At 48.1% G+C, this 27,917-nt stretch overlaps 4 protein-coding genes and 1 non-coding gene across 7 annotated transcripts; 2 read left to right on the forward strand and 3 right to left on the reverse strand.

Moving 5' to 3' along the window:
• The first annotated feature begins 4,705 nt into the window (after positions 1 to 4,705).
• fitm1l (fat storage inducing transmembrane protein 1, like) lies at positions 4,706 to 9,044 on the forward strand. 2 transcript variants are annotated; one of them, XM_037458507.2, is made up of 3 exons: positions 4,706 to 4,970; positions 5,521 to 5,699; positions 7,785 to 9,044. In XM_037458507.2, exons 2-3 carry the CDS (start codon positions 5,521 to 5,523, stop codon positions 8,461 to 8,463), a joined length of 858 nt encoding a protein of 285 aa, XP_037314404.1. In that variant the 5' UTR covers positions 4,706 to 4,970; the 3' UTR covers positions 8,464 to 9,044. The 2 variants fall into 2 exon arrangements, with proteins under 2 accessions (XP_037314404.1, XP_062413531.1); XM_062557547.1 differs by having other exon boundaries at positions 4,706 to 4,905.
• Positions 9,045 to 9,815: 771 nt separating this feature from the next.
• On the reverse strand, positions 9,816 to 14,671 carry trnau1apb (tRNA selenocysteine 1 associated protein 1b). Of its 2 annotated transcripts, none has more exons than XM_037458494.2 (9): positions 14,290 to 14,671; positions 13,619 to 13,716; positions 13,350 to 13,449; positions 12,509 to 12,561; positions 12,115 to 12,243; positions 11,597 to 11,713; positions 11,233 to 11,524; positions 10,820 to 10,862; positions 9,816 to 10,622 (listed from the first exon to the last, which is right to left on the reverse strand). In XM_037458494.2, exons 1-9 carry the CDS (start codon positions 14,323 to 14,325, stop codon positions 10,486 to 10,488), a joined length of 1,005 nt encoding a protein of 334 aa, XP_037314391.1. In that variant the 5' UTR covers positions 14,326 to 14,671; the 3' UTR covers positions 9,816 to 10,485. The 2 variants fall into 2 exon arrangements, with proteins under 2 accessions (XP_037314391.1, XP_037314390.1); XM_037458493.2 differs by having other exon boundaries at positions 10,820 to 10,865.
• Positions 14,672 to 21,427: 6,756 nt separating this feature from the next.
• Positions 21,428 to 21,499, reverse strand: trnaq-cug (transfer RNA glutamine (anticodon CUG)). The gene has a single exon. It is a non-coding gene; the product is annotated as a tRNA-Gln (tRNA).
• A 236-nt stretch (positions 21,500 to 21,735) lies between these two features.
• Positions 21,736 to 23,706, forward strand: ankrd45 (ankyrin repeat domain 45). Its single transcript, XM_037458527.2, is given in 4 exon segments — positions 21,736 to 22,054; positions 22,141 to 22,308; positions 22,393 to 22,778; positions 23,387 to 23,706. Coding segments are annotated over 3 exon segments (636 nt in total). The 5' UTR covers positions 21,736 to 21,822; the 3' UTR covers positions 22,629 to 22,778; positions 23,387 to 23,706.
• Positions 23,707 to 24,232: 526 nt separating this feature from the next.
• Positions 24,233 to 27,545, reverse strand: bpnt2 (3'(2'), 5'-bisphosphate nucleotidase 2). Its single transcript, XM_037458492.2, has 8 exons — positions 26,983 to 27,545; positions 26,585 to 26,657; positions 26,191 to 26,337; positions 25,949 to 26,108; positions 25,711 to 25,806; positions 25,408 to 25,569; positions 25,061 to 25,195; positions 24,233 to 24,653 (listed from the first exon to the last, which is right to left on the reverse strand). The coding sequence occupies exons 1-8, from the start codon at positions 27,099 to 27,101 to the stop codon at positions 24,511 to 24,513; spliced, it is 1,035 nt and encodes a 344-aa protein (XP_037314389.2). The 5' UTR covers positions 27,102 to 27,545; the 3' UTR covers positions 24,233 to 24,510.
• Between the last annotated feature and the right edge of the window lie 372 nt (positions 27,546 to 27,917).

Below are 27,917 nucleotides of genomic sequence, written 5' to 3' on the forward strand. Positions count from 1 at the left end.
CTTTGGCACTCATCTTATTTGTATTGGAGATTTGGGCTGAATGAAGGCTTCCAGAGGCGCTCCGTTAAAGGACCTGGTGGAATCCAGAGGGACTGTCAGCTTTAGTGTGCCACCTGGAATCCCCTCCTGACTAAAAGCCTACTGCAGATGTTCCAAAGCAGAGAGACAAAAAGGAAAGACACTGGTGGACATGAGGGAGACCTTATGTTCGACAAATCATAGTTCAGTTGTAATGACAGATTTCAGCGAGTGATTAATTACTGCACTGAATGAACACTAAATAGTAGAGATTAGACAATAAAGGATTTCTATTATTATGGCTATAAGAAGTGTTCAGAAGTTGGGGAGAATTGTCATCATCAGGATGATCGTGCATATCTCCAATTGAGTGACTTGAAGAAGTCAGATAGTCAGGTAGAGAAGGGAAAAATATGTCATTTCATGACTAGAAACAATACAAATCACAATATTACATTTTTATTGAGGCTCAATAAATATATATTTCTAACAATATGTTACATTACATTAAATTTAGCTGACGCTTTTATCCAAAGCGACTTACATTGCATTAAAACTCATGCAATACAATGATGTACTAAAATCGACACTGGGGTTGTGTGTAGAAGCCTAATTGGGACAGAGAATGAACAGCCCTGGTGGTTATTTTCTACCTATGACCAATTTTAGTAAAAGTCAGTCCTTATCTTCTGTGCTGCTATCAGGCCGAAAGTGGCCCGAATGCTTTGGCCAGTAAACTGGCTCGGACGCTGTTTGTGTGGTCCGCCTTGCCGAGGGGTCAGGCACTAAAACAAACTAAAGGTTTATTTATATCATCGCACCTAGTGTATTAATAAACTGCACAAATGCCTTTTACCAAAATGAGAAAACATCAGGGACAATGCAACTTTCTATATATAGAGAACTTACTGTGTAGGTGTTTAGTGCTTCAATTATTATTTATTATGTATTAGTTAGTGGGTGTTAGAAAACTAATTTTTAATCGTGATTAATGAATTTCACAATGTAAAATTGATTTGTTAATTGTTTTAATCTTTTGACAGCCCTAATATTTACATATTTGTGTGTGTGTTGTTGTCTTTGTGTGTGTGTATATTGTGACGGGGCGAAGAAACACACGGCACGAGGGTCACGGTGAGTGCCCCGAAGGGCGGATTTTATCAGGTTGCGTGAGGGTTTTTCCCTGGTGCCCGCTCCTCTCTCTCTCGGTCTTCTTCCCGGTGCGCGGTGCCTCGGGCGTCCGTGGAGTCCAAGGGGACGGAGGGATGGCGGTCACCCACTGCTCTCTGGGGGGGAGATAACACAAGCCTCGTTACTCGGGTCCTGCGGGACATCTTCCTCCCCCACGGTGTGTGCCCCTGAGGCTTATCAAGCCAGCGCCTGATGGCACGCAGGTGTGGCCGCTCAGCCCGTGATGAGCAGGTGCAGGTGTGCCTGCTCTGTTTCCAGGGCGACGCTGACAAGGGCTCAGGACCGTGTGTCACAATATATATACATATGTGAGTAAGTGAGTGTATATTTGCGAGAAGAAATATTTCTAAACTTTTGGAAGATTCGAGTTAATTAAGCATGCTGTGCAAATGTCCAGTAATATTTCCATTTAATCTGGTCCATGTTAACGTAACGTAGTTGTTTACTGTTTATTATTGGATTTGATAATGCCTAAGTACTAGATTTGTCATCGTAACGTCTACACCAGTCGATCTTGAACTCAGTACTAGTCGATCACATTGCATCGACTTAAAAAAATTGATGTCAAGTCTCCGCACCCTGAAGCATTGTGCTGACCAGCAGTCTCCTGTGTTCACCGCCATCGTCAACACCTCCTTGGAGACATGCCTTGTCCCAGCCTGCTTCCAAGCCTCCATCCCTGTTCCCAAGAAGCCCAGGATCACAGGACTGAATGACTACAGCCCCTGACCTCTGTAGTCATGAAGTCCTTGGAACGGCTAGTCCTGTCCCACCTTAAGTTCCTCACCGACCCCCTCCTGGACCCCCTGCAGTTTGCCTACAGAGCCAACAGGTCTGTAGACTATGCTGTCAACATGGCCCTCTACTTCATCCTCCAGCATCTGGACTCCCCAGGAACCTACGCCAGGATCCTGTTTGTGGACTTCAGCTCTGCCTTCAACACCATCATCCCGTCTCTGCTGCAGGACAAACTCTCTCAGCTGCACGTGCCCGACTCCACCTGCAAGTGGATCACTGACTTCCTGTCTGACAGGAAGCAGCAGAGTGAAGCTGGGGAAACACGTCTCTGCCTCTCGGTCCATCAGCACCGGTTCCCCCCCAAGGCTGCGTTCTTTCCCCTCTGCTCTTCTTCGAACAGCTACCTCCAGTCACCAGTCTGTTAAGCTCCTGAAGTTTGCGGATGACACCACCCTCATTGGACTGATCTTTGGTGGGTCTGATGAGTCCGCCTACAGGTGGGAGTCCGACCACCTGGTGACGTGGTGCAGCCAGAACAACCTGGAGCTCAACGCGCTAAAGACAGTAGAGATGGTCGTGGACTTCAGGAAGAACACAGCCCAACCTTCCCCCCTCACCTTGTGTGACTCCCCCCGTCACCACTGTGGACTCCTTCCGTTTCCTGGGCTCCATCATCACCCAGGACCTCAAGTGGGAGCTGAACATCAGCAGCTGAAGAAATTCAACCTACCAAAGACGATGATGGTGCACTTCTACACGGCCATCATGGAGTCCATCCTCTGCTCCTCCATCACCGTGTGGTACGCTGCAGCCACAGCCAAGGACAAGGGCAGGCTGCAGCGTGTCATCCACTCTGCGGAGAGGGTGATTGGCTGCAATCTGCCGTCACTCCGGGACTTGGTCCTCGGAGGGGAAGGGGTAGATCGCCATGACTTGGTTAGTTTAAAAGTAGCTTGCGAGCCTGAAAAGTGTGGGCAACCCTGGTCTACACAATTTGAATAACACACATACGGCATAAATAAATATTAAATAACATTATTTAATGAACATTTTTATGTTTGAATTTTGGCAAGGTAGGCACTTAGCCTCTCTCTGTGATTTTTTACATTTCATTAAATGTCATTTAGTTGACGCTTTTATCCAAAGCGACTTACATTGCATTTTCACCCATGGTTTACATTTAGCCTGTGGAGCAATTAGAGGTGAGGTGTCTTGCTCAGGACATGGCACATGGAGCAGCCAGGATTAGAACCACCAACCTTGCGGTTCCCACCACACTACTCCATGTGCCACCATCGCCCTGGAGTCACAGTGGAGTTTGACACCCCTGCTCACGTCTTCTCAACACTTAGGAGCACGCAGCCGGGCACCAAGATGTAAATCCTTTAAAGATGGAACTAAAAAGCTCAGGGAGAAAAAGAAGAGATGTCTGGAGGAACGTGCATCAGAATATATTTGGGAAACCAACTACGCAACCAATTTGTTATGTACATTCAACTCTACTATTCTACATACACACACTCACACAAGAGCACACCCAACATGCAACACAACTGATACCACTGATGTCCGTATGCTCTGTTAATTTCAACAATATAGTTCATACTAATTCTAGCCTCTGATTCCGGTGTCTTTGTGTGGTCTCCCTCTGCTGACATTCATTCCTTAAGGCTCTGTAGATATACGTCCATAACCATCTGATACTCACCCAGAGTTAAGCATATTCATCCAACAAAATATAGTGTGTTACAATAAATTGGTGGATGCGAATGTTATAAAAAAACAAACAAATATGATGTAATTTCTTCAAAAAATAATGATCATCCAAAATAATGGTGATTGTATAGGTATTTTTACGTGCTCTGGATTGAGTGGGCCAGTCTGACAGTAACTCCCAATCTTTCCCCCAGTTCGCCCCTTCTAGCAGTTTGTCACTGTCAACTGTACCCAACTACCACACCTCTCATTCACATGCAAGAAAACACCTAACACTATGTTAGTATTGTAAATCTACGAACTAGGATCAGCCAAGTCTTGTGGAAGACTCTGGTGATGGACAACTCCTCTTTGTTCTGATTAAAGAGGCTTTGGACAGAGACAGGTTGTATTATTTGTTGTTGCAATGTTTCTGGTTGTTGTAAATATCTTGTTCTAAACGCATCTGTTGCCCACTCGGTTTCTTCCTGGTTATTTTTACATTGTTAATCTCCTCAACCTTTAGACCTTAAGAGGGGAACAAGTCAAAAACCGATGCAGTATAACCTTACATGTTGTATTAGCATAAAGTGATGTAGATACATTGTGTTGACAGTATGATGATATCTGAGCAAGAGTAAAGGAAGGACAGTAACAGAGTTTGTGTGTGTGTGTTAGTGTGTGTGTGTGTGTGTGTGTGTGTGTGTGTGTGTGTGTGTGTGTGTGTGTGTGTGTGTGTGTGTGTGTGTTTGTGTGTGTGTGTGTGTGTGTGTGTGTGTGTGTGTTTGCATGTTACCATACACTGAGTGACAGGGACAGACTGCTACAGCAGCTGAGTCTCAGCCCAGAAACAGTACAAAGGTTATTGCTATTAATACATGTGAAAACTCACCTTCACAAACACAAAGTTTGACTCAAAGCATTTTGTGTCACTGCTTCTGTTGGTGCTGATCAGTTTAGTCAACCTCTGACTCTAAAAGATACAGAAACATTGCCATATCCATATTAATGCAACGATACCAATGCCATTGGTCCAAACTCGGTGGTCATCTCGGTAGGAGCAATGTGACACCTTCTCAGCCCAGGAGTCATTCAATAAGGCGACAACGTGCTCTGTGTGTTGACAGAGGGTGGTGCATGAGGGACGGAGAAGAGTAGAGAAGACACAGTTACTGCAGAGATTGTTCGGTCGGTGGAGGTCTATCTCCTGCAACCATTGGACATCTCTTGGAGTAACACAGAGGTGTTGCATTTTTGCAGAAGGTGACAAGTTACAATCAAAGCCAGAAAACAGGGAAAGAGACCCGTGGGGAACGCAGCTCCACAAGGTCAGAGAACATGAAAGCTCAACTCTCCTTTCTGTAGCAGCAAGAAAAGTTGGTTTGCATTGTTTAGCTTAACTCCTGCGCACTGAAGCTACTAGCTGATACAGGCAGTACCGAGTCAGGAGGCGTGTCTGCCGGATTGAAGAATTTCATGTTGGGTTGGTGGAATGCTAGGGCCCGGCTGTCATTCGTGTTATACAATAAACTTTGGATGGCGAACCCTAGCAGCTAATACCAGTGGCCGTCAAGAAGTCTTTACTGCACAGCCAGCATTTGGGGATTTAAGGATTTGGATTTGTTGATGGATCCACCTTCAAGCTTTGACTAATTGATCTTAGTTTCTGCTTACATGAATTGCTTCCCACCACCCTTTTTGACTTATTAGAATCGTTCTGTTATACAGTGCAGACTAATCACCTGAAACACTGCATGCTAGACTAAAGTGAAAAATCAACACAAACAGGCCATTGCATACAGAGCCAGCAGCTTTCCACTTTCATACAGTAATATCTAGTTACATTGAGATCTTGTTAAAGTTTGGTTCTGGGTCCAGATGTTCTTTAACACAATGCTGGTGGTCCTGACGGACCTGGCGGCTCGGCTTCTGGGTAACACTGCCTTCCGGAAGCACTTCCACCTGTTTCTGTCAGCGGTGGTGATGATCGGCCCGGCGCTGAGCCTCTGGGTCTCCCAACACAGCATCTTTGCCAAGAGAAGCCACTTCCTGTACAGGTGAGCCCGACTTACTCTCTGTGCGTCCTCTTGTCTCCTTTGAACCAGCGGTGCTATTCTCCCTCTGAAGCCTCGTGCACACCTGATATTAGAGCGCTTTTCAACGCCAGTCTCGAGTGGCCACTTGTTACAGGTCTCACTTTTGATGGTGCGATGGTGGCGCATGGAGTAGTGCAGTGCGCTGGGGGCTGCAAGGTCTGTGGTTCAAATCCCAGCTGCCCCATGTGCCATGTCGAAGTGTCCCTGAGCAAGACACCTGACCCCTAATTGCTCCCCAGGCTAAAATGTAATGCACGGGTTATCATGCAATGTAAGTTGCTTTGGATAAAAGCGTCATGTAATGTAATGATGTATATGGAAATAAACATATTACATGTGCTGTTAACTTGAAGCGGAGGCCCTTCCTGTGCCTAATTGGCTGCAAATGAATAGAGGAAAGAAAAATAATCAGACAAGACATTTGACCCCTGTAATGGATCTCATTCAAATGAATAATGAAGTGTGTCTTTTGACTGGTACTATCATATATCAATGGACTTTTTGTAATTTGAAGACGCCAAGGACCCCTCCACCATGGGGTAGTAGTCCAGTAGCTTGGGAAATGTGTCAAGAGGGACAAGCGCAGCCCAGTACTCAGTGGTTGAGGATCTCTACACTACAGTATGTGGTGTACACATATGTGGTAAATGTGCTGAATTCTTCAAATGACATGTTTGCAGTATGAATTTTTACTAAACGATTTTGACAGAGCGTTGGTAAAGTGAAAAGCCCATGAAGCCTCATGAAGGACTCGTTCTTCTGATCAGGGGTGGTCTGCTCATGAAGGACTCGTTCTTCTGATCAGGGGTGGTCTACTCATGAAGGACTTGTTCTTCTGGTCAGGGGTGGTCTGCTCATGAAGGACTCGTTCTTCTGGTCAGGGGTGGTCTGCTCATGAAGGACTCGTTCTTCTGATCAGGGGTGGTCTACTCATGAAGGACTCGTTCTTCTGGTCAGGGGTGGTCTGCTCATGAAGGACTCGTTCTACTGGTCAGGGGTGGTCTGCTCATGAAGGACTCGTTCTTCTGATCAGGGGTGGTCTGCTCATGAAGGACTCGTTCTTCTGGTCAGGGGTGGTCTGCTCATGAAGGACTCGTTCTTCTGATCAGGGGTGGTCTACTCATGAAGGACTCGTTCTTCTGGTCAGGGGTGGTCTGCTCATGAAGGACTCGTTCTTCTGGTCAGGAGTGGTCTACTCATGAAGGACTCGTTCTTCTGGTCAGGGGTGGTCTGCTCATGAAGGACTCGTTCTTCTGGTCAGGAGTGGTCTGCACGTGAAGGACTCGTTCTTCTGGTCAGGGGTGGTCTGCTCATGAAGGACTCGTTCTTCTGATCAGGGGTGGTCTACTCATGAAGGACTCGTTCTTCTGGTCAGGGGTGGTCTGCTCATGAAGGACTCGTTCTTCTGGTCAGGGGTGGTCTGCTCATGAAGGACTCGTTCTTCTGGTCAGGGGTGGTCTGCTCATGAAGGACTTGTTCTTCTGATCAGGGGTGGTGTGCTCATGAAGGACTCGTTCTTCTGGTCAGGGGTGGTCTGCATGTGAAGGACTCGTTCTTCTGGTCAGGGGTGCTCTGCTCATGAAGGACTCGTTCTTCTGGTCAGGGGTGGTCTGCTCATGAAGGACTCGTTCTTCTGATCAGGGGTGGTCTGCTCATGAAGGACTCGTTCTTCTGGTCAGGGGTGGTCTGCTCATGAAGGACTCGTTCTTCTGGTCAGGGGTGGTCTGCTCAAGAAGGACTCGTTCTTCTGGTCAGGGGTGGTCTGCTCGTGAAGGACTCGTTCTTCTGATCAGGGGTGGTCTGCTCATGAAGGACTCGTTCTTCTGATCAGGGGTGGTCTGCTCATGAAGGACTCGTTCTTCTGATCAGGGGTGGTCTGCTCATGAAGGACTCGTTCTTCTGGTCATGGGTGGTCTGCATGTGACGGAACTCCAATTTCCCAGTTATGTCCTGATTTTTTTTTATTATTGTCATTATCAAATAGTATCTCAATAATCCCATCACATCTGGCGTCCTACAGTCCTAAGCACCTCTCCTTTCTTCCAGGGTGTTCCTGCGCTCCGGTTGGGGCTGGACCTGCATCTTTGTTGGCTCATTCGTCTTCCTCCTCTCCTTCTCTGTCCGCCGCTCCCTCTCTGTCTCCGTCCGTCACCTCTCGCGGCTGGCGGTGGCTGGCGGGTTGTGGTTTGGATTCTGTTACCTGCTGGACCTACTGGAGAACACCACCGGAAGCTGCTATGAGCCTTTAACCGCCGGCTCTGAGGCCGCCAACGGGCAGCCTCTGTTGGTGCTGCGAGAAGGGGAGAGTAAGTCTGGGTGCCTCAGAGCTGGGATGCTGTGGAGGGGTTATGAAGTTTCAGAAGACATCTTCCTTCTCTGCCTCTGCTGCCTGCTGCTGGCTGAGGAGATAGCCGTGTTTGGCCCTTATCTGAGCCTGGGGGGGAGCTCGGGTGCCCCTCTGAGGATCCTCTTCCTGTTCTGTGTCCTGCTGCTCTGGCTCTGGCTCTTTCTGCTTCTCTGTCTCTTAGCGTACTTCCCTCAGTTCCCCACTCAGCTAATAGGAGGCGCTCTGGGGTGTCTGAGCTGGAGGGGACTCTACCAAGGCTGGTACCGCCAAGGGCCCAGCTGGTGCTGCCCCGGGAGGCCTGGACTGGGACTGCTCAACACCAAGACCAGCAGCAGTGAAGCGCACGAGGCCCAACGGAACCATGATCACTGCAATTAAGTGAAACTTAACGATGTCACAGATGTATAAAGCAATGAGCTGTATGTAGTTGTTTCAGAAAAGTCTCTTCATACCTCTATGTGTATCAACCCTCTTCCTGATGTTCGTGAGTGCAGCACATACATCAAAAAGCTCTGCATGAGCCAGTGGGCCAGGGCACAGAGCCCACCCCCCAGACTCCAGCTGTTTAGCCTCTTTTTGTTGTCCTTTTGTGTCTCTGTATTGGTTTGGGCTCCTTTTGTTGTTTTTTGCCTCTTTGTAGTCATCTCGAGTTGGTTGGTTTGCCCCTTTCTAAAATACTTGTGTACCCTTTGCGGTCTCTTTTTAGTTACTTGATGTTTCAATGTTGTGGTTTGGTCTCTTCCTGGTTGGCAAATGAACCTTTGAGCATCATTTGGTAGGTGAATGACAAAGGGGCCTGAGGGCCGGGCACAAAGGTACATTAAGTAAAAACATTATTTTCATTCTGCAGAAGAGACGGTTATCATACAAGCTGGAAAGACTTAATAAACCTACTTCACTAAAACAACCCCTTGATTATAATGCTTGATAGTCATTCTAATTAAAACTGATGAACCACTCTTGTTGTGTGAAGCGTCTGAAAGATGGATCAGTAGTATGGCCGACAGATTTGTTTAGATAGAGAAACGCAAACATGGCGTTTCTCTATCAGTGTTGTAGTTTACATGAGTACATGTGCAATATACTCTGTGACAAAAAGTGAGGTTTGTTGAGTTTGGTTCCACTTTTTCTCCGTTGTTCACTTTCACTGGAGCTTGATACAGGTCTCTTCATCCAGATGTTTCATAAAAAAAACAAATGACACAAGTTGACAGGTTCAGGCATCGTCCTCTTTCATTGGAGGTCCTGTACATATGCAAGGAATGCCTTATTGCTGTAAAAAGAAATACTATAACATCCCATTGTTGAGGCGGTACAGTTCGCCGGTCGGACCGTCAGAGCCCCCCCCCCTCCCCCGTAGCGGTCGTCAGTGGCACGCATTCAGTCGAAGTGGGCAGTATCCGGACCTGAAATGAGTTTGACACCCCTGCTTTAAGTGGAGTCATCATTTGCACATCATGCTAACACAGGAGACAGACAGCTACAGGCAGTTTAATGGGCCGGCTTTGGACCTGATGCGTGTTCTCTAGGGTCGCACATCAGGTGACACGCTGCTGGCCTGTGCCGTGGAATGTGTACCACATGGTTCTGTTAGATGTGCCTTCTGACGCAGCGTCATGTTGGCTCCATCACATCAACTTCTCGATCACTGCGTGTGTGTTGCTCCTCCCCAAAGATTGTATATAGATCTATATTTATAGACTTCATGTTACCCACAGGGCACCCAACACAACCATCTACCTACATTTTATTGATAAAATGTCTCCACAAAGAAAATATATACAAAGCATCAGCCATCAAAGAGCAGGAAATAAAAGCTGCCTGGACATCTGATCAGCTGTTTCAGTGCTTAAAAGCACTGGTGGGGGGTGGGGGGTGTTGCACCTATTCAAGACATTGAGGTTGTTATCCGGAAATGTTGATAAATCACATTTGGGAAGGATTATTACCGTTTAGCTCAGTGTGCTCATCTTTCCATACTCTACATCTTTCACTTCATGTAACAGAAAGAAGAAAATAAATCCTTCATTAAAAAAAAAAGACATCCCCTATAAACTAGGTCAACGCAACAACCATTACAGAGGAGCAGGAACTGCAGGGCAAATGTTAATTAAGGCAATGTTTGTACTCTTTTAGCCTTTGCTGTCGCGTTACAGTGATGTCTTTAAATGGCGAATTGTTGGAGGAGTCTACTTCAGCGCCTCATAGCAAAGCTTGAACTGTGGCTCATTCAGTTACAATGTGCACTACACTGATTATTGGGAAACCTTTTGAATATTACCAACATGGTAAACATTAAAATCACGTCAATAGTTATTTGTACTTTTGGATATATGAAGAGGAGCATAGGTGTGTGTCTGCTAAACGGGCTCTTCTACAAGGTATCCAGAAGAAGCAGCATCAGGAGAGGGAGGGGATGGGGGAGTTCACAGAGTCCAGGGGTTCCCAGTGACAGCTCATCATGGCGTCGTAGAGCTCCTCGCTCCGCTGCATGAAGTCCAAGTTCCACTGCTGCACGTCACACTCCGGGATGGGTTCTGGAAAATACCACCAAGCGACAACTTCATGCAAGCTGTCACAAGTCAGAAGCAATAGCTCTACGCATTAGTAGTTCATGATATAGTGACAGGCCCCGGAGCACTGAAGCGCACTGAGCTGTTTACTACAGAATATCCAGTATGACAACAGAGCAACAAGTCTTGGGGATGTTCGTGGTTATAAGAAAGGATCTCACCTTCAGAATTATCCTCGTCTACCTCAGTGCCCTCCTCTGGATTCTGCTGGAAAAGACATAAAACACTGAGCCTTCATTCTGAAACTGGGATGTGTGGCGATGGTGGCGGGTGGAGTAGTGTGATGCGCTGGGAGCCCCCTAATTGCTCCCCAGGCAAAATGTAACGCATGGGTTATAATGCAATGTAAGTCACTTTGGATAAAAGCATCAGCTAAATGACATTTAGTGTAATATAAAACACGCAGGCAATGAGAGGTTTATAACCTGCTTTTGTCTGTGACTGTTGTTACACCGTGTGGGGAGAAATATGGCCTTTATAGAAGGTAGAAATGACTCTTAAACTCTCATTGAGCACCACTGGGGACGGAGAGTCTAAGAGAATATGTCTCTACGGTCTCAAAGTGTTCCCTCACCTCCGTAGCACCCGACATGTCAGTGGGGGGCATTCCCATGGGTGGTGGAGGCGCCGCGTTGCCTGGGGGGGGGTACCCATAGGGGCCGTAGTTGTAGCCACTGCCGTATGCGCTACCGTAGCCGCTGCCGTATGCGCTGCCGTAGCCGCCGTACTGGTCGTAGCCTCCCCACTGGGGGTAGTAAGCCCCCTGACTCCCGTTGCCCTGGTTGCCATAGTAACTGGACTGGGACTGGTTGTAGTTGCCATGGTAATTCTGGCCCTGGCCCCCGTGGTAGTTGCTCATCTTCTGGCTGCAACACAAGAAACACAAATCAGCAGTGTTCTGTGGACGGAGGAGAAGTACGGAGCAGAGCAGTCTGCACCTCTTTGCCACAGCGATGCTGAGTCGGAGCGGCTTCCCCCCCAGCATGGTGCCCTGGCACTCCTCGATGGCCTTCTTCTGCTCGCCCTCGTCCCCGAACTTGACGAAGCCGTAGCCTCTGCAGGTCAGAGGACAGTTAGGCGTCCCTTCGCACAGACACACTGCATGCTTTGGTATTCACAAGCCACTTATAATGACAAACAGTATATAATGGGTATTATTATGGTAGAACTGAAACTTGTTGTTTTACTTTTAACATGAGGTAGCATCACTTGAATTGTGAGTTGCTCTTGCTTAGCCTATATGGGGAAAACAATGGTTTTAGCATAAAAGACGGCAGGTGAACATTTCTTAAGCCATTTAGTTTTGAATATTAATGCAAGATGAACTGGTGGTCAACGTCCATGTAAGTAATCATTACACCACAGAAACATTACTTATCATTGGGTATTTCTGACAATAATATACATTTAACATTTCTGGAGCCACGCCGCTGTGCACCTCTATAAGCGGACGTACCTGGAGTATCCATACTGGTCTGTTACTACTTTGGCTCCCTTGCAGGAAAGGTACTTCTTGAAAACTTGGTGCAGTTGGAAGTCGTCCACCTCGGAGGCCAAGTCGCCCACAAACACAGAGAACTCCGGCCTGACGGAACAACAAACATTGGAAGCGTGCTGCTTTCATGACACAAGATGCTACTTGATCCCACAGACAGAGAGAGAGTGTGTGTGTGTGCGTGTGTGTGTGTGACGTTAGCGCCTGTGAAGCTGTGTGTGACAGAATGGCAAAACTATTTTTTCTAGTTAGAGACTGATGGCTCTTTGGTCATGACAGATCAGCTGATTTCAATCTGCAGCATTCCTTTATCTAAATCAAGCTGTCACATAAAGGTGCAGTGCGAACCACTCACCCCGCCTCGGGCCGTTTGCCGTAGGTGGCATAGTTTAGCTTAAACTTCCGGGGCTGCACAGGGAGAGACAAAAGACACACACTGAGCCAAACCTCAAACACCAACAACGTGTAGTATAGCACTGATATTGCTGCAGATGGAGAGTGGCGTTATTATGGTTGTTGTTATTTGGGTTTACATACCTCCACCACCCAGACCAGCCTTTAGCCCATTCCTCAGTTAGTTGCTACCAGAGACTCTATTCACCAGCTTCAAACAAAGTACATTTTGTACAAGCAGCCTCTCAGCAGCAGGTACGGGCCGGTGGACGGCGGAGCCCAGTAGCTTGGCCCGCTCACAGTAGCAAGCGGCTAAAGCGCACAACTCGACGGCACTTGAGACGAGGGGACAATTTCAAGCTGGCGGGACTTTTTTGTTTTACATCAGCGGACCTTTAAGAAGACATGCTATTCCAGCAGCAGATGGGGAATCTAGTTCCTCAAAGTATAATATCTGTAACAGGGAGTTTAACTTTATGGGGGAAGCACAAGGGTTGTAGCGATGTGTTGCATCAAGAGGATGTTGGTGTAATAACAGAGCAAACCTCACACTACACATACTATTGAGTTACTGATGTAACAAAAAGAGGACCAAGTCTAGTGGAGCTCCACTATCCACAGTCCAATCAACAATTAAATACTGCTCGACAACATAACAGTCCAATACTGGGAAAGAAAGGAAGGCAGTATTATATTGTCAATAGTATATGTATACTTGCTGAGAAACAATCATTGTATATATTGCAGTAAGGATTGAATGACATGTATGAGGAAGTATTTTGAAATGACAGCATAGAACTGACCGGGTTCGATCCAGGCACCAGTTTCCCGTTGAGCCTTTGGACACAGCGGTCGACGCTGGCTTCGTCTGCCAGCTCCACAAAGCAGTATCCTGCCGAACCTCTGCGCACAAGGACAGGGAGACAAGCGTTGACACCAGCGCCGCTACGCCTCCACCCCTCCGGCAACGTGTCGCTTACGGTTAACAGGACGTCCTGTGATCACTCACTGGACCTACCAGCCACCGTATACCAGACCGGGTGTGTGGCACGAGCAGCTCAGTATATCCTACCCCGTTATTCGGTGAGTTATGATCTTGACTCCAAAAGGGGATTCTCCCATGGCACTGAAGGCCTGCTTGATGAAGGTCTCGTCCATGTACGGGTCCAACTAGACACACAAGAGAAATGGTTCATGCATCATCACATACATGTGGAGCCGACAACAGATCAATTAGTATGTTATTATTAACTACTTTGTGAATTAAGTATAACTTTAAAATATGTTGATGAACCTCCATTACTGTATTCATTGTTCTGCTTAAACATTTAATGGTGGATCTGTTGCACACTGGTGTCCAAAAAAAAAGACCTCACGAGAGTACACATACATAATACAATACAACAATGAAGTCAAACATGTGCCGATACCGAGTAGACCTGTTTGAGTAGCTGCTGCACGCTCTTACTTTACGGTAATGCTAGCTGTGCTTTTTGCTTTAAGTGAACTTTGACTGAGCTTGAAAACAAGCCAACTTCAAGGCGATTCACGGAATCGTTTGAGCCCCATTGACGTTGATAGCTGACGTTTCTTTAGCATGAACGCATTATGATACGTGCTACATTACGTATGCAGCGGAGTTTACCCCAACCTTTTGGCTAAGGGGCTAACGTAACCCAACCGCGCTAGCATCCATCCCGGTAGCTAAGCTAACGTTAGCGGCCCACAGTGAAAGACACGTACATCACCCATCCACAGGCTCGTCTGTCGGTTAAACATGTTGAATCAGAACGGGAGGAAAGTGTGGAGGTTTCCGTTGGTGTGTTTGGGGCAGCAAAAAAAGGGCCAGAATCGTACAATGTTACAAGTTCCCCGCACGTTCACGCTAAACAAATCGATACGTGGTTCCGCTTCCGGTTCAAGCGTACGTCGTCACACTTCCGGTGTTAAAATCGATGCCGTGGCCCTTTCTCAATATGCGTTCTTGTGTGGACTTTTGTTCTCGTGGACTCGTGAAACGTCATCAGTCGCAGCCCGAGTTCTGATCCAATTCTAAAGTCCGCATCTGGCCGAGAACGGTCATAATACCCGGATGTGACTCGCCCCGCCCACTTTACCGGGCATGCATCGGAGCAGGCTCGTCTGTTCTTGTGAGAGCCAAATATCTGTATGTCGACGTTTATAAATACTACTATATTTAAGTAACGGAATGTAACATTTAGCCTTTTTAACAATTAGCTCCGTGGATGTGGGAGATGTGAGGTGTAGTTAACGGACCGTCCGACCCTCCAGCACGTCTCCGTAGCGGTTATACATGAGATATAACTGTAAGCTATTATTGCACTCCTGTTCCGGTGTAAGTTATTTTTATTGTGAAGGAGGAGAGGAAGTAGAGGAAGGGTGCAGTGTTGTGAGGAAAAGGTGACGAGAAATAAAGTTGCGGCCGGCGTGGCGCAGAACCGGAGCCGTGTTGTTGTTTTTTTATTAACCCAAGTATAGGCGTACCATAACCCTCGGCTACATTGGTGGCAGCGGTGGGATTACCTTCCTGCTAGTAGAGAAAATAAAACCCATCGTCAGATAAGTGTGAAAACCCGTTCATCGACGTGAGCGCCAGCTAGCTAATGTTAGCCACTGCTAACACGCAGTTTGTTCAAAGACGGTACAGTGACGCCAGCGCGAGGTGAAGACTCAGCACGGCGTAGGAGCGGGGACATCTCGTGGTACATCGTAAGCACAGAGAGTAGAAAAATAAAAGAAGAAGCAGACAAAATGTGGAAATGTGAGGAGGACCCGCTGGGTTACAACGTGCGGCGCTGAGACCGGCCGTTCACCAGCAACGTCAAGATCGAGCTGCCGGCCCCCTTTGCTGGGGAGGAAAATCAAAGTTTTCCCTGCTGGGCCAGACAGTATGAGGTGGCTGTGAAGGCGCTGGTAGGAGGCAATGCAGGTGACTATGATTATGAACTGGCTAGGATCTTGCCGACGCGGCTGACCAAGGCTGCCTTCCTTCTGTGGGATAGCCTGCCAGCGGCCGTACAGAACGAATATTCTGCAGTAAAGGAGAAATTGCAGGAGGCTTTTGGACAAAGACATTTCTTGGATCGCTTCAGAGCGAACCTTTCTGCACGTGTTCGTGCTCCAGGGGAGAGTTTGGAAGTGTATGCAGCGGATATAAGCAAACTAGTTCAAGAGGCATTCCCAGGCTATGGTGAAATAGCTCACAGAGAAGAAAAATTCCGCAGATTTCTGGCGGGTCTTGATCCGGTTCTGAGAGCTAAATGTCACGAACAGGGAGCTACAGAGGTGTCTGATGCTCTGGTCATAGCTGGCCGTTGTGAAATGGCCAGAGAGACTCTTAAGATGGACTATGTCAACACCCAAGTAAGCCAGCCCCTTTCCGGGAACGTTACTGCAACAGTGGTACAGTCCGTCTCTGATGGAGGTGGCTTGTACAGGACGATAAACAGAGTTACTGAAGAACTGAGTGAAATGAGGATGGAAATGAGGAAGATGGCAGAGGAAAACGATCGACTGAGATCCAGAAAGGACGAGTGGCGGACCAATCCCTCAGTGCGTGGAGGTCAGTGTGGGTGTATGTGCGGTGAGCAGGGCTGCCAGTCACGTCGCCTGCGGGGTGAACAGAGAGGACGTTCCCCTGACCATGCTTGGCGGGGACGTGAAGCGGAAAGAGGTCCCAGGGAAAACCAGGATTATCGGGCGCCTCACGAGAATAGAGCCATCTCTCCAACCTGGAGGGGCCCTAGATCCCCCAGGGGCCCCTTTAATGAGGAAACACAGAGGAAGAGAGGAGTGCGTTTTCTCTCGCCCAGAAGAGAGGACCCAACTGATCGGTCGGGAAACGGATGCTAGCTGATGTCGCGGGCCCGACACCAGCTATCTCACTAAGTGGCTCAGCCAGTAATGCAACAGTACAAAATGAGAGAAAGCGACAAAGTACCTCGTATGTGAGGGGGAGCATTGAAGGTACTGAAATCAACATATTGGTGGATTCAGGGGCCACCGAGTCGTTTATCAGTGCTGATTTTCGCATGTCAGTTCCAGCGCTGCGTGAGCGGCCCATAAATGCTGACTTTATTGCCGCACGTGCTGTGAATGGCCAGATGCTCGACACCTTGGGAAGCATAACCACCACCCTACACCTGGGTAATGAATCCTGGCAGCATGTATTCTACGTACTTCGTGGATCTACACAAACCGCGCTGCTGGGCTTGGACTTTCTTGTTGCTAATCATGCCCTTTTGGACTTTTCTCGTGGCAGATTGCAGTTATGGGACATTGAAATTCCTCTTTTGAGCTGCATAGACTTGATTCCGGAGTGTTGTAATGTCTCAATCGCAACTGCCATGACATTGCCACCCCTCAGCGAGATGCTGGTGCCAGTGTGTGTGTCCCCAGCCGGGTCCACTGAACAGCTGCCTGACTTCGTGGGCTACTTAGTGCCAAACCTCCGGAGTAAAAGTGGATGTGTCGTTGCTCACACAGTGACTTCGGTGAAGGAGGGGATCACTACTGCTCGGGTGTTGAATCCTACAGATGAGGACATGATCCTAAGAAAGGGCATGCACTTAGGGGAGTTTTTTTCTGTGAACGAGTCAGAGCTGGTGTCACTCCCTCGAATTCCGGCGGAGCCTGTGTCCATAAATTCAGTCACAGACAGATCTTTTGTGTCTCTTGAAGAGTCTCCGGCTAGTCAGCAGCAGAAGGCACAACTGGTTGCAGTGTTGGCCGAACACCAGGAGATATTTAGCACATCCAGAGGAGTGCCCGGCAAATGTACTCTTCTTCAACATCGCATCAAAACTGAGAATCATCCTCCCTTACGACAGCGCGCCAACCGGACGTCGCCAGAAAAGAGAAGGGAGATAGACCGGCAGGTGGCAGCCTTGTTGGCTGATGGGGTGATTGAAGAGAGCTGCAGCCCTTGGGCTTCGCCTGTGGTACTCGTAAAAAAAAAAGAATGGTGACTGGAGATTTTGTATTGACTACCGTCGCTTGAACGGTGTGACAGTAAAAGATTGTCATCCTCTTCCCAGAGTGGATGACACGTTGGATGCGTTAGCAGGCTCCCGGTGGTTCAGCACATTAGATTTCTCTAATGGCTACTGGCAGGTTGAAGTTGCTGAGGACGACAGAGAGAAAACAGCCTTCACCACAGGCAGGGGCCTCTACCAATGGCGGTCAATGCCTATGGGCCTCACCAACTCACCTGCAACGTTTCAACGGATGATGGAGCTGGTGCTGAGAGGACTGCCGTGGCAGGTGTGTATGGTGTATCTTGATGATGTGCTGATATACAGCCCCACCTTTGAGGACCATCTCTCCAGTCTGCGTGAAGTTTTCTCCAGGATCCAAGCAGCAGGTCTTAAACTAAACCCTAAAAAGTGTCATCTAGCCCAAGATCATGTGGTGTTTCTGGGGCATGTGGTTTCTCGCCACGGCCTCCAGCCAGACCCTCGAAACACTGATAAAGTACGAACGTGGCCCACCCCACGGAATCCCACAGAAGTGAGAGCATTTGTGGGTTTATGTTCGTACTATAGACGTTTTGTGAAGGACTTTTCTAGGTGTGCAGCCCCTCTGCACCACCTGACGTGCAAAGGCACGCCATTCCAATGGACCGCGGACTGTGAGAAGGCTTTTGAGTATCTTAAAGGGGTGCTCTCAGGGGCCCCGATTGTCACTATGCCAGACTTCAACACTCCCTTTAAGGTCTATACAGATGCGTCCATGGAAGCAGTGGGGGCCGTGTTGGCGCAAGACAGAGAAGGACTGGAGAGAGTGGTGGTGTATGCTAGTCAGTCACTCACCCCCACCGAAAGGCGTTGGTCCACATTCGACAGAGAACTGTGGGCTATTGTGTGGGCTGTACGCCAATTCAGACATTACATCGGAGCAGCTGCCTTCACAGTGATAACCGATCATAAACCTCTGTTGGGCCTCCGCGGCATGTCCATTGACAAAGATCCCACTGGGAGAAGAGCAAGGTGGATATTGGAGCTGGATCCTTTCAACTGGGTCATTCAACACAAGGATGGTAAAAAACATACCAATGCTGATGCCCTCTCACGGCGGCCACAGCATCCGGAGTTCGATACGGGGAATGGCGACTCACCAGAGGTCATCACACTCGTGAATGCTGTTGGCTCAGACAGGGGGACAGGGACTCCTCAAACCGACAGTCAGTTGACACAGCCATCTGCGCTGGACCTCCCGACCTCTGAGCTCACCATAGGGGGGCAGCCGTTGGAAGCAGAGAAGGAGACGAATGATCTGTCTTTCATCCATTCCCTGTCACATGATGGAACTGGACTGAAAGAGCTGCAAAAAGCCGATCTTGATATTGCTACAGTGTTGAGTTGGGGGGATTCGCGACCGCCTCGGGGGCAGATGAGAGGGAGCTCTAGGTGGCTGCGGAAGTTGTGGACTGAATTTCCTCGGCTCTCTATGGTGGATGGCCTTCTCTGCCGGAGAGTGAATTCCTCCCTCACAGGGGGGGCTCAGTATCAGGTGGTCGTGCCATCATCGCTTGTACCGGATGTGCTAAAGCACCTTCATGGTGGTCCTGTGTCGGCGCATTTCTCTGCGGAACGAGTATGGGAACGAGCCAGGCTAACGTGTTACTGGCCCTCTATGTTCAAAGACATTCAACAGTGGTGCGAACAGTGTCGGCCATGTCAGACCCGCAGAGCTCCTGTGCCTAGGCACCGGGCCCCAATGGGCGGGTCCCAAGCAACTCGGCCATTCCAAAGAGTGGCAATGGATATCCTAGAGTTACCAGGGACAGTTAAGGGCAACAGGTATGTGCTGGTAGTAGAAGACTACTTCTCCAAGTTTGTGAACCTGTATGCTCTACCTAATCAGACAGCCCTATCGGTTGCACAGTGTCTGTTTGAGGATTACGTGCTGATTCACGGCATTCCTGAGATGGTTCACAGTGACCAGGGCCGGCAGTTTGAAGCGGGGGTTATTCAAAAACTGTGTCAACTTTTAGGGATTAAGAAAACACGCACCACGCCGTATAATCCCAAATCAGACGGAATGGTCGAAAGATTTAATCGGACTCTTATCGACCAACTGGCTAAGGCATTGCTTTCCTGCGGAGGTGATTGGGATGACTATTTGAAACAGGTAGCTTTTGCCTATAATACATCTGTTCATGCTTCCACAAACTACACCCCTTTCTTTTTAACCCACGGACGGGAAGCTCGTGTCCCGGTGGAGGTGTTGGTGCCGCCACAGAGGGGATGCATGGATTTGCCTATGTCTCATGCCGACTTTGCGACATCTCTGGCAGAAAGGCTGGAGATGGCTTTTTGTGGTGCCAGACAGTATGGTGCGGAAGCCCATGAAAACCAAAAACTGTACTATGATAGAAGTACACGTTACCAGCCATATCGGGAAGGGGATCTCGTGTGGCTGCATAATCCTACCGAGGACCGTCTGAAACTTGCTCCACACTGGAAGGGACCCTACAGAGTCCTGACTGTGTTGGACTCTCAAGAAGAACATGGACTCATCTATCGTATTGGCAGTCTGCTGGATCTCCATGGACCGGAGCAAGTGGTCCATTATGACAGATTGAAACCGTATACCTTGCCACGGCCTGCTGGTGCTTCCAGTAGCTTCTCAGCTCTCCCTCACCAAGCACCTCCGCTGCAGGACGACGCGTCCCAGGAGGGCGGTGGAGGGGAGGAGCCTCGGGTTACTATTGGCATGGAGACTACATGGGTTACGGGCAACGGTAACCCACAACGGACTGTGACTCGTTCAAATAGAGCTGTGAAGCCGCCAGCATATTTAAGGGACTTTGTTACGTATCGCTAGCTGATGTTAATGTGATACAAGTGGAAATGTTTATTGACATGTGTTCATTGCGGTAGCTGCACATGCAGTCCAAACACTATGGGGTATCAGCAATTTCTGGTATCCATTGAGATTAGTTTTGCATGTTTTCAGGAGGCTCTGCAGTGGGTGATGAATAATGTGTTATATTAGTTACTGTTAGATGTTGGGTTATAAAGACATGTTTGTTTGTTGTATGCAGCAGTTCAAATTTGGTTTAGAAACGGGGACGTTTCTTTATGGGGGTGGGGAGGTATGTAAGCTATTATTGCACTCCTGTTCCGGTGTAAGTTATTTTTATTGTGAAGGAGGAGAGGAAGTAGAGGAAGGGTGCAGTGTTGTGAGGAAAAGGTGACGAGAAATAAAGTTGCGGCCGGCGTGGCGCAGAACCGGAGCCGTGTTGTTGTTTTTTTATTAACCCAAGTATAGGCGTACCATAACCCTCGGCTACATAACTATACTATAACAGGGCCACTGAAGCTCCGAATTGTAATAATAATACATTTTTACAAATCCACATATTAATTATTGTATCTTTCTCTATATGATATTTAATGTCTGGTCAGCTGCTTGCATATGCTTGAAAATGCTTGAAAATGTTTCTATTTATTTCATTGTTTGAAAATGTAAATGTAACTGTAGCACCATTGATCCCTGCATCATAGATATTAAATACTAGGTTAATTACTAATGATGTCCTCTATCTAACTGTAGCCTCCATGATCACTGCATCATAGATATTAAATACTTCACTAATCTAATCACTAATGATCATGCCATCTAACGGTATGTAGCCTCATGGATTCCTGAGTCACTATATTACATACAAACTAGCGAACGTTAATACAAAAGGCGTCTGAAACCCCCAGTTCGGAAACTAGAGCAGTCACTAATTCCAATTCCAGCTCAATTTGATTCCAAGTTTAGTTAAATTCAACCTAACTTTACTCAAAACGAGCCCCGATACGTAATCGACGTGCCTCTATGATGACGTCATTTCCCCGGACCTAAATGAAGGTTCCACCGAGATTTGAACTCGGATCGCTGGATTCAGAGTCCAGAGTGCTAACCATTACACCATGGAACCGTGGTGCCTTACGGAGACGTGATGATATATAATATATCTAAAAGGATGTAAAGCATTGTATACAATTACTTGGTTGGGCTACTTATATTTTGAATGAGCATGTTGTTATATTTTGTCACAGAAGAACCGTATTTTACTGAAACACCCACGTAAACACGTCTGCAAATGACGGGCATTTACAGCTTGTGATGGCTTTGGCACAGTTGAATAAATATAGCCTACAAAAGTTCGCATACCGTTAAATGTCAACGGTAATGTTTAACGGCTACCACGTGACGCTGTAACCATGGCAACAGCGCATTGCCGTCTGTGTGGGGCAGAAAATGTCTTCGTTACAGCGTGAGGTCTTTGAATGCGTGTTGTCCGGCGACCTGGAGGCTGTCCAGCGGTGTTTGGAGCGCGAAGCAGCCGCCGAGTCGCGGGAGCTGGATCTGTTCGGCACGAAGGACGAAATGGGGAGAAACGCGCTGTTAATCGCCTGCATGCTGGGGAGGAGCGCCATCGCCCGAGAGCTGGTCGGACACGGGGCCCGGGTCAACGAGCAAACGGCCCGAGGCGAGCAGCCCACGGGGTTGTTAAGAACAACTGATATCGGTTCTACTCTATCAACATTTCCATTCGCTATGTCTTCCTCTCCTTAGGTCACTCCTCGCTGCACCTGGCTGCCTGCTGGGGCCACCTGGAGACCGTGAGGACCCTACTGGAGCTGGGAGCTGACCTCCAGGCCAAGACCTTCAGAGGTCAGCGGCCGGTGGACCTGGCCCAGACCCACGGCAGGACACAGTGCGCTGACTGTCTCCTCGCGGCCGGTGTGTGTGTGTGTGTGTGTGCAGCTGATGTTTGGAGGGTAGCTATGAGCATTATTCCTGACTAATATCTATATTTCTGTGCAGAGGCTAAACAGGACCTGATGTCATAGGTAGGCTTTGTTCAGGGCCTTGTCTCTGACCCAGAGAGGAGCCTCACAATGGAGGAAAAGGTGACACATTTTCCATCAGGATATAAACAAATATTCATGTGTATGGATTTGGCATGGATTACTATTAGCTGTCTATTGTATGTGATATACTGCGTGTGTTCTATTAGCACTGATGAGGGGGATCAGGTCCTTACGGCTGATATTTTATAAATGTCCACATTTGATGTCTTCTCAGCTCCATTGAGCAACCTTCAGACCCCTACTCCCTGCATGCATCTTTGTATCCATTTAAACTACTCTGGCTCTTCCTGTACACATGTCAATGTGTCCTTTGGAATGAAAATGGATGATGTGTAACAGGTATGTGCGTATAGTATGAAACACGTTTTAGGTTCTGTTGTGGATGTGCACATGCCACTCTTGAAAACTGCAGTTTCCGCTTTGATTTTTTACGGATGCAAAACAAATCTTTTATATGAAGAAGCGTTTGTTGTTGTAATCTTTATTTTGGCCACAAGAGGCTGAAGTGCTCCACCACCCCATGTCCTACATAAGACAAAAGACATTGTCCTTTCCCTCATTGTCAAATGATCACAGATTAAAATACATTTCAAGGCCAATCGATAACCATGTCCCATGATTTGTAAAAGCACAAGTTATGTACCTTGTGTTTTGGGCGCATTAAAGCTCACCTGAGGGTTAGGGATACGACTGTGGTTAATTACCCAGCGGGGGTAACGCCATGGTAACCCTCCTGAGCAGCTTATGTTCAGTACGTAGATTGTTAGATAGTATTAGTTAATCTAAAGCGTGTATTAAGTGCTCCAGAGTTGGTTCCCATAGTGGGAGGAATGCGTCTAAGCAACATGTGCAGGTAATGGAGTACCTCTCAGGGGTTTTGTGTTAGTAAATTCCTTCTGTGTATAATTGGTCAGACTTCGCGACCTTCCATTGTTCCCTTCCCACAGGACCTGATGACGTCACTCCGGCCTCCGTGACACATTCCCATCATGCACTTCTGTGCACATGACACGCCCTCAGCCCCCACCTGTCTCTATCACCACCTCTTGTGTACAGGAATCTAATAACTCTTGAATGGTACATTTTTCCTTTCAGAAACTCAACGTAGTGAAAGGAATGTGTCGTTTTATTGTTGTAGGGGGCTGTTGATTGTATTTGAAATGAATCCAGCTCATTTGTTGTGCCGCTAAATGCCTGAGCATTAATAAACACTTAATAAAATAGCTTTGCAGGTGTGCAGCGTATTTCTTGTGTCGTGTTCAGACAGAGCAGCACACAGCAGGAAGGCTTAAAAAGCTCCCAGGGGCACACATGCGGTAGCGTAGTCCACTTCATAAGCATATAGGAAATCTATATAAATAAGAGCATAAGGGGCTGTATCTCTTTACTCGTAGAATTTATAATCAAATAAAACAACATACCTGAGAAAAGGTTTAATCAGCCAAAATACGTCTCAGACAAAAAGATAATAGATCTAATTTCCTTTTAGTCAAGGAATTGGTAACTTAGTAAATTCATTTACTATTGTTTGGAGACAATTTGAGTGAACTGACAAATATCCAAACTCGTGGTGGTTACTACAGAAATATTTTGCAATAAAACCCGATGCTGAGAGCACTGATCAAACTATTGCTGCTCTAAGACTTTTGAGACGGAGGTACGGACACATCGTCCCGTCTTGTAATGAAAGTCAGCATTCACCGTCGACCCCAAGTTGAAGCGCTGCGTTCCAGCTGTAAGACGCTGCTGTAAACAAATGTAACCCGTCTCCATATCTCAGTGCCCCCCCCCCCCCCCCCGGCCGTTTACCCCACTATTCCCCCCCCAAAGTTATAAAGGTCAAGGTTCCACAAATGGCAGCGAGCTGGCGGCGTGTGAAATGAGTCATGTGATGTGGTTGCGTCCCTCCCGCTTCTCCTCGCTTAACGTACATGTGTCCAGCAGTTCAGAGCCATTGTGGTGTCCGGGGGCAGCCATCTTTGTTTCCTGCCCCCCCCCCCAATGAGTCACCATGAAGTGGCCGCTGTCAGTGATCCCTTCCACGCTGAGCGGCTCGGTCTCTCAGTGGGACTCAGTGCTTTTCGGGCTCCCCCTTCGGGAGCTTCTCCAGCAGGGCCTTGTGGTCCACACCAACACTGGCTACCAGCCCTCCTTTGTTGAGTGGCGTGCCGCTGTAGTCGATGTCCTCCCCCTTCAGTGTCGTCATGTGGCCACCTACAGGCACAAGTCATTGGTTCCCCATGAAAAGACACAACAGTACAAGCTTAGTTTGTGCTAGAATTACCTTGAGGTATATACTCCCACATATAAAATATAATAGTCATTTTTTTAGACCACTTTATGCCACCGATATACCAGCAGAATAATGCCCACAGCATCATTTTGAAACGGTAGTTCATTATGCAATGTCTTTTGAGGTTAAATTGATGCATTTTAGCACGTCTCTTCATGTGCACTGAAGATATCTCCTGTTGCTAGGCAACTAAAATGCTGCAGAGTGAACAGAGACTATTCAGACTGATGGCGTCCTCCCTAACAAACAAAGGATTCAGCGGGACGTGTTTTTCTCCTGAATGAAATTGGGAAGTGAGAAGACAACCCAACGGTTGAACAGAAGTTACCCAGTGCAGTCAGTAGCGCTGCACCAGCGCAGATGTCCCATTTCTTAATGAAGGTGACGTGGATGTAAACGTCCGCCTGGTCCACAGGCTCGTCTTCACTCAGAGGCATCGACACAAGAGACAGGACCTTATACCCTGAGAGGGAAGGAAACAAGGAATTCACATTATGTAACAAACAGTGGAAAAGCTTGCATGATGAAGCTGGATGGGGACAGTGAAAAGGAAGCTTCCCCCCCCCCATCCCCATCCCATTCACTGTGAGTGCGCTCAGGTTAAAGGTTTAAAAAAATTCAATTTTTTATTCCCCCGTGTGGGATTCTGTACACAAACACCAATTCTCTTCTCACCTGCTCCACCTGCTTCGATGATTGTTGTGCTGTTCCCAAAAGCCTCCTGAACAAAGCTTCTAACCTGTCCGGAGTGGGAACGTGATACAATCGTCTTCGGAGGGCTGACACTGTAGGACGGACGGGGACTCATATTTGACCCCTGACCTACAAACGCCCAGGCTGAGGCACGGGAGAGAAGGTCATACATGTCATTAGTAAAGCTCTAGACAGCAGATGTCACAGATTCCTCCCCTGATGGCAACACACACACACACACACACACACACACACACACACACACACACACACACACACACTTACCAGTGAACTCAGTGAAGGGCTGGTGTATGACTCCAATGACTGGTTTACCATCTACGGCCACGCACACCATTGTGGTCACAAACTTCACCAGGTTCTCTGTTCCCAAAGAGAGAGGGGGAGGAGAGGTATTAGGACAATGTAGGGGACAGGGACAGTACGGACGAGACCAGGTACAGAGATGTGTCACCTCAAATGGTTACGGAGATGAGGATGACGCAAGATCAGTGACAACGCCCACCTGTGTATTCCTGTGTGGCATCCAGGGGGTCGATCCACACCGTGACTCTCTCAGCGGGGACGTCCTTGCCCCCATTTATCTTCTCAAGTATGTCGGCTGGAATGTTGCGGCTCCAGGACGCGGCCTTGTCCACCGTGTTGTCGTGCTCCTCGCTGATCACCTGGAGGAATACAGGCAGAGGTACGAGTCAAGTGCGTTAGGCCTGTCCTTGAATGAACGTTCAGGTCAAAGTCTTTACTAACCGTGACATCAGGGAACGTGTTGCTTATGAGGTTGAACATCTTTCTATGAGAGTGCAGGTCGCCCGCGGTCAGGAGCTCAACGGCTCCCTCCCTCGTCTTGCCCTTGGACTTCTCCTCCAGGTTATCACCACGACGCGTCTTCTTTACCTGGGGGCGAGGGGGCACAACTTATATTCCACACTGTGTAGTATATGTAAGCTGCTTCAGTCTTGAGTGTGTGTGTGTGTGTGTGATACAGGAAGCTCTGTGTGTGTGTGTGTGTTACAGGGAGCTCTGTGTGAGTGTGAGAGAGAGAGAGAGAGAGAGGAAAAACAACATGACACTCAGTGGAACATGTACGTTAGAAAAGCCTATTCAATATTTGAGCTGTGTAAACATGTTTCTTGGGTTTTACCTCCAAGCCACCGAGCACCGCGGCCTCCACGGAGACAGCTAGCAGGTCCCTCAGATCCACTTTGTCCCCCTTCCTGCAGAGACCAGGCGACAGAAGAGTCAACGTCAGCCGCAAAGAACAAATCAACCTGAACCGTTCCCCACACCACAGCCACAACCTCAGCGATTGAGGTGCCATTGCCCCCCCCCAGGGAGGATTTGCTATGATGCTGATATTTTGTGCTCCTTCACTATTTTACCGTCACACACATAGATAGCAGAGACTAATCCGTGTTTCCAGTCCATCAGCGGTGACAGCTGATCCGATCAGTCACATCTGACGTTAAAGTCCCAACACGCATTCACGTCGTTAACGGGACGCCAAGTGATCCTCGCCATCACCGTGTCTGGACGTCTCACCTGAAAGCAGCCCAGCGGTTGGAAATGACTCCCGCGTACAGGTGGTAGATGACGCCGACTCCCAGGAGGCAGAACACCGCCACACCGAGCGGGGACAGCCGGATGCCCATCGGAGCCATCGTGTCAGTCAACGGACGAGGACTCCCAACACAACAAGGAGCGGTACGGTGCTAAGCTAACGCTAGCTGACGTGGCTGTCCGCTGAGGCGCGCTAACGGCCGCGAGCCGCTTCGCACCAGGCGCGAACGTGCCGGATGAACACGTCGACTGTCACGCGGGGAAACAAGCGGGCTGTCAGAGAACCCGCACGCGGGCTAACTCCGATGGGCTGCTCGCGCGTTTAGCGGCGTCCGGCGTCTGTTTGACGAGGTTCCCCGAATAACCGAGCGTCGTTTGGGTCCGCAGCGGCATTCCGTTGGTCTCGGTCCGCTGCTCGTCCCGCCCGTTAACGTGCTGGCGTGGGGCGCGAGGCGGAACAATCACACCTCTGTTCGCTCATTGCTCAACGCGCGACCAACACACGAGAGAGGTCACGCGCTGCTCGCTTCTCTTCCGGGTCATCGCTGGTGACGTCATCGCTCTTGGGTTTGCAATTCAAATACATAATACAATAAGACATACTGTATCCACATATAATGCATACACATGTACATATACACTCTATAGTACTATATAGTACATGTTTTTTTTTTTAAAAGCACTACATCAATGGTCCCCAACCTTCAGGCCACCGGGCCACTGGGTACCAGCCCGCAGAGAAAGACCCCGCCAGCCAGCTATTTATCATTTAACTTGAATGATGCCTGTATTATGGAGGACTAAAAGTGCCACAATTAAATAAATAAACACATCATTAAATAATTGCTTAAATGTGTGATTAATTAATTAAAAATAGAATTAAATACATAAATGTGTTAATACATGTGTCATTAATT

Source organism: Pungitius pungitius, chromosome 15 (genome assembly GCF_949316345.1).
Source record: "Pungitius pungitius chromosome 15, fPunPun2.1, whole genome shotgun sequence".
NCBI lineage: Eukaryota > Metazoa > Chordata > Actinopteri > Perciformes > Gasterosteidae > Pungitius > Pungitius pungitius.